Raw genomic sequence first — 5,133 nt, 5'->3', positions numbered from 1 at the left:
TGCAGCAACCAGCAACAGGTCTATAGTAAATATTATCTCTCAAAGTTAATGGATGCATATAGAACAGTTAACCATTCTATTAGAATTACAAGTAGTTCTAAACTGCAATAAAAGAGATCAGAAGAGGTTAATGTTTTAGTATGTACATGTTTATGGTTTTGTTTGAAATGATGTATTTTAAGCTATTGATCAAGTTGATTATTATGGTTGACTATGGTTTACTAGAACTTGTCTTTTAAACAAGTAGTTAGTCTGAACAAGTCATTATAACCACAATTAGATCTGGTAGCTTTATAATCACTATCGGTGTAGCATGATCTCTTAATTTTTTAATTATTGCATTGAACAATAGCCCACTGCCTTTGATAGGTATCGTCAATCATGCTAGTGAATCAAGGAATACAGATGGTATAGTATGCTCACAGTAGAATTGATTCCTCAATTCTACTTACTCAAGTTTGAACTAGTGTTTGACTATCGATATCATGTTGGGTTGCAAGAGCGCAAACATAGTCCACATCTAAGTATATGGAAAAGATCATGGGGTTAAAAGGATGAAAAATATCTCCATTGATATGAGGCCTTTTGGGGAGAGTCCAAGAACAAAGTCATGAGGGCTTAAGTCCAAAGTGGACAATATCATACCATTGTGGAGATATTTTGATTCCATCGGTATTAACAAGTGGTATCAGAGCGAGACCGCTCTTCACCGGACTAACCGCCAGATGAGTCATGATCCAGATCTAACCATATGGTTTGAACCTTAAACAAAGGAAGTGGGTGCTCCCGTGTCTGAATCAAGAGGACCAGACATCAGGTGAGAAGTCCTAGTAGGTCGGGTGGATCGAGGGGTAAAAAGTCCTAGTTGCGATTAGGTGAGAAGTCCTAGTAGGTCGGGTGGATCGAGGGACAAAAAGTCCTAGCTGCAGCTAAGTGGGAAGTCGTAGTAGGTCGGATAGACCGAGGGGCAAAAAGTCCTGGTGGGTCGAGGATTCAGACATAAAAAATGATGTTGAGGGGGGCCTGTGGTCCTTTGTTTGAGGGGAATTGTTGGGTTGCAAGGGTGCAAACATAGTCTCACATCTAAAGTACATAGAAAAGATCATGGGGTTAAAAGGATAGAAAGTATCTCCATTGATATAAGGCCTTTTGGGAGAGCCCAAGAACAAAGTTATGAGAGTTTAGGCCCAAAATGGACAATAAGATATACAGAACAGAGTTCAACATCTAGTTTAACAAGATTACTCTTTAGTTATCCTTACATTTACATATATTATCTGCATGTTATTAAGTTAGAGGAATTTTGACTAGGAATATGAACTTATTCTTGCGTTATCTAAAATATAAATATCTGAAAACATTAAACATGGTTAACTGGCCACGTGTTTATATATTAGACAAAAGCTAAAGTCAAGCTAAGCTTTCAACATAGTTAATTACTAGTAGGTGTTCAATTTAACAAAGCTCAATTTAATTTACTCGTTTTGTATGGAAAACCTATAAAATAAACAATTTAGAATATTTTTGAGCTTAATTAATAGTATAGATATAATTAAATACAAAAATATTGATATTGAGCTCCACTAAACCTCCTAAGATATGAAACAAGATATATACAAATAGTCATCATAAACCTCCACGAGACTACTCAATCATACTTCAATAATGCCAAGGAAATCTATCAATGGCAAGCAAGGCTTTATCTTTGTGTCGATCAATCGCAATACACTGACCGATCGACTCGTCGTGTCGTCTTCTAATGTGCGTTTGGAAATCATCCATATCCACAGTGCCGAAAGAGAGGCGCAAGCAAGGACAGTGAGGGAGGACCAGCATGTCCCTCCTGCTTCTCCATTTCCTTGATCATCTTTCTAAATCCACCTACACAATTCAATTCTCTATTTCTTATTTGGGAAAAATACGAAAAGAAATATATAATAAAATCCTTTTGAATTTGCTAAAATCGTTGTAAAGTTAATCCACTTAATGATGAAAAAAGAGAGAGAATGAGAATCTCGTCCCCCACCGACCACTCGTGACTACAACTATGCAAATGTAACGGACTGCTGATTTATTATTCACCGTCCATAAGAAATAAAGCAAAGCCAGCTCCCCACCAGCGTACCACCCCCCATTAATTGAAACATTAATCTAATTACTTTTAATTTTCTATAATAACTCTTCCAACCTCTTTGAGTCAGCTTATTGGATTCGTGGATTTTAAGTATTCCGACTAAATACGATAGATGATCAAACCCTCTGTCAATGAACGGATTAACATGCACATTACACGAAAGTAATCATCAAAAAAAAATACTTGTAGAAGAGGACAAGGGTTCGAATCCTGACGAAGCCAGGCAAGACCCTCCTGCGTCGTGACCAACTGCAGTTTCTCGATTTACCTCCTCACAAATGATCGTGAGATCGATCGTGTGGGCCTGCTAAGGTGGTGGATTCCACCTTTTTTGCAGAAGAAAAGGATGAAAAATACTCAAAAGAGAGTCAAAATGCTATCAGATGCGAATCCCGATAAATTACTTCGACGCTCAAATTAGAATTTTATGAGAGAAAGGAGATTAAAGATTTAAGAAAATTAGGATTCTGTGTGTTCATACCTGTACCCATGGATATAAGCAATTTTTTATAGAGTCGTCAATGTATCCAATCTTTGAAACATAGTGTCGACTCTTTAAGAAATATTCTGAAATATGTGTCTTCATTTCGATATACATGTTTCAATTATTTATGTCTTCTGAGATATTTTTCTTATTTTTCAAGAAAAACAGTTTTATAATTTTCTGATCTTAAAGATGAATTGAATTTACGGGGGCACCTAGAAGTGGATGTCAAAAGATCCGAGACTGAGATAAGGTTGATATGTGAGACCGAGATTGGGAATATAAGCTGAGATAAAGTTGGCGTATGAGATTCAATAGACGCCAAAGTCGAGATCTGAGATCAAGTAGAGGTCGCGACCTCGAGACTGAGAAGATGTTGTTGTATAAGATTTAGTAGACATCGAGGTCAAGATCTAAGATCAAATATAGGTCGAGGTCAGAGTCTAAGATTGGTTACCAACTGACTACCTTTCAAATTTTGTCTAATCTGTTTTGATCTGACTTATTAGCATCATGTCATTTCAAATCTAGGATCATGGGATATAGCTTTAGGCTTCTGTCCTATCATTTAAGTTTTTCTTTTTTTTTAAAAAAGAAAGTGGTTCAGATTATTTACTTGCAAATTTGTAGTATTGAAATAAAGCAATTTGGCCTGTACTGAACTCTAATTGCTTGTTTAGGCTGTTAGTTAACAAGGTGCGTACATGTGATCATGAATGCAACATAACAGGTTGGAGACAAAACTCTAAAAAAAATAATAATAATGATTTATTAATATCAATAATAACGTGCCGGCGGCGGAGTGGTTCCTGGAATTGGAATTGGGCGAACCTCCACTGGACGATTGGGGATCAGGGCGGCAGCGGGAAGAGCACGGCCGCCGAGGCGCTCCCCGTTCCACTCCCTCAAGCATCGCCCGCTAGCCGCCGGATCGTCGAAAATTATGCGCCAGACGCGTCCAATTCGGCTGACGCGCGCGAGCCCGGGACCGGGGTGGGGGGTTCCGTAGCGGAGGCGGAAACTTCGACGTCCGTGTGTCGGCGTCTGCATCTGCGTCCCGCGTCGCAGGCCGCTGCGGTGCGTGTCGGTGAGAGCGACGGGAATCGGAGCGACCCGGCCCGTTATTCCCCTCTTTCATGGATACCTTCTCCGTGTGGCGCTAGGGCGGTCGCAGCGGCTGCCGACACCTGCGACCTGGCTTCGTTGGACGAAACCTTATCCGCTTATCTCATCGACGGCTTTGTTTCCACGCCTTCGTACGCTTGCTGCGATGATTTTGACTCGTCGTTTAATTTTGGTGGCACTGGCCTGGGCGAACTCGATGTCAACGGACGCGATCCGTGGGAAGTAATGAGCCGGTCGGACCAATCGGATTTGGGATTAAGTGAAGGAGTGGTTATTGTTAAGTGTGTACAGGTTGGCTAATCGTCGTTGTTAATTAGTCGGCGTAGTGGGGTTGATCGATTCGGGGCCGTTGGATCCAATAGAGCCCGTTCTTTTGTTCCACTACCTGAGTAGCTGTTCTGTTTCATTGCATCTGATCCAATCATACTATCGCCTTTCTCAACTATAAGTAGTAAGAGAGGCAGGAGGAGAAGAGAGAGAGAGAGAGAGAGAGGGAAGCGATGGAGGGGCGGTGCTGCTCCACCTCTGCTGGCGAGGAGGCCAGGAAGCCTCCGCCTGCGCTGGCCGTACGGAGATCGTCGGCGAGCAGCGCAGGGGTCGGGAGAGATAGGCCCTATAGGGGCGTCAGGATGAGGAAGTGGGGCAAGTGGGTGGCGGAGATCCGCGAGCCGAACAAGCGGTCGCGGATTTGGCTGGGTTCGTACTCCACCGCCGTCGCCGCCGCTCGTGCCTACGACACCGCCGTCTTCTACCTCCGCGGCCGCTCCGCCCGCCTCAACTTCCCCGACGAGATCCTCGCCGATTGCGCAGGCGAAGCCGGCGCTGACGGTGCGTCTCTCTCGGCGGCTTCGATTCGGAAGAGGGCGACCGAAGTCGGCGCGAGGGTGGACGCCCTCCAGACCGGACTCGTACCGCCACCGCCTCCCCCGCCGCCTCCGAGGCCGCCAAAGAACCCTGATCTGAACCAGGAGCCGAGCCCGGAGAGCTCCGATGTGGATTAATTAAGCGATTAAGGTAGCGCCGCCCCTATATTGGTTCAAAAGGTTAGTTACTCTCTGCCACCTTCGGCCTGCCTCGCCGGCGATGACGAAGAACAGAGCAAGAAAAGGGATGCCTTGTAGCTTGTTTTCCTAGAGTTTTCCCCCGTTTCTGTACCAAGTTTTTCCTTTTTGTTCCGCTGTGTCCTCCTTGTGTTTGTTGCTATGCTTGTGTGGTAAAGAAGTGAAGATTTAAGGAAGAAGAAGAAGAAGAAGAAGAAGGTAAAGTTAGTTGGCCAAATTCAGAAGAGGAGAGAAGCAGATGGATAAGAAGTCGCTGCAGATGACGTGGGCCAGCAGAGACACAATGGAGTCGCCAGGCGTTTGCCGTAAAGCTCCGATGTGGATCAAAC

At 43.7% G+C, this 5,133-nt stretch overlaps 1 protein-coding gene across 1 annotated transcript; it reads left to right on the top strand.

Annotated features, from left to right (window-relative positions):
- Positions 1–4,223: 4,223 nt before the first annotated feature.
- Positions 4,224–4,918, top strand: LOC141817373 (ethylene-responsive transcription factor RAP2-1-like). Its single transcript, XM_074705038.1, has one exon. It carries the CDS (start codon positions 4,244–4,246, stop codon positions 4,742–4,744), a length of 501 nt encoding a protein of 166 aa, XP_074561139.1. The 5' UTR covers positions 4,224–4,243; the 3' UTR covers positions 4,745–4,918.
- Positions 4,919–5,133: the final 215 nt, after the last annotated feature.

Source organism: Curcuma longa, unplaced genomic scaffold (genome assembly GCF_044706935.1).
Source record: "Curcuma longa cultivar G26 ecotype Majalengka, Jawa Barat unplaced genomic scaffold, ITB_CL_G26_1.1 contig_20233, whole genome shotgun sequence".
NCBI classification, from domain to species: domain Eukaryota; kingdom Viridiplantae; phylum Streptophyta; class Magnoliopsida; order Zingiberales; family Zingiberaceae; genus Curcuma; species Curcuma longa.
Note: the sequence above shows the minus strand (reverse complement) of the source record. Positions and strands in the feature narration are given on the sequence as shown.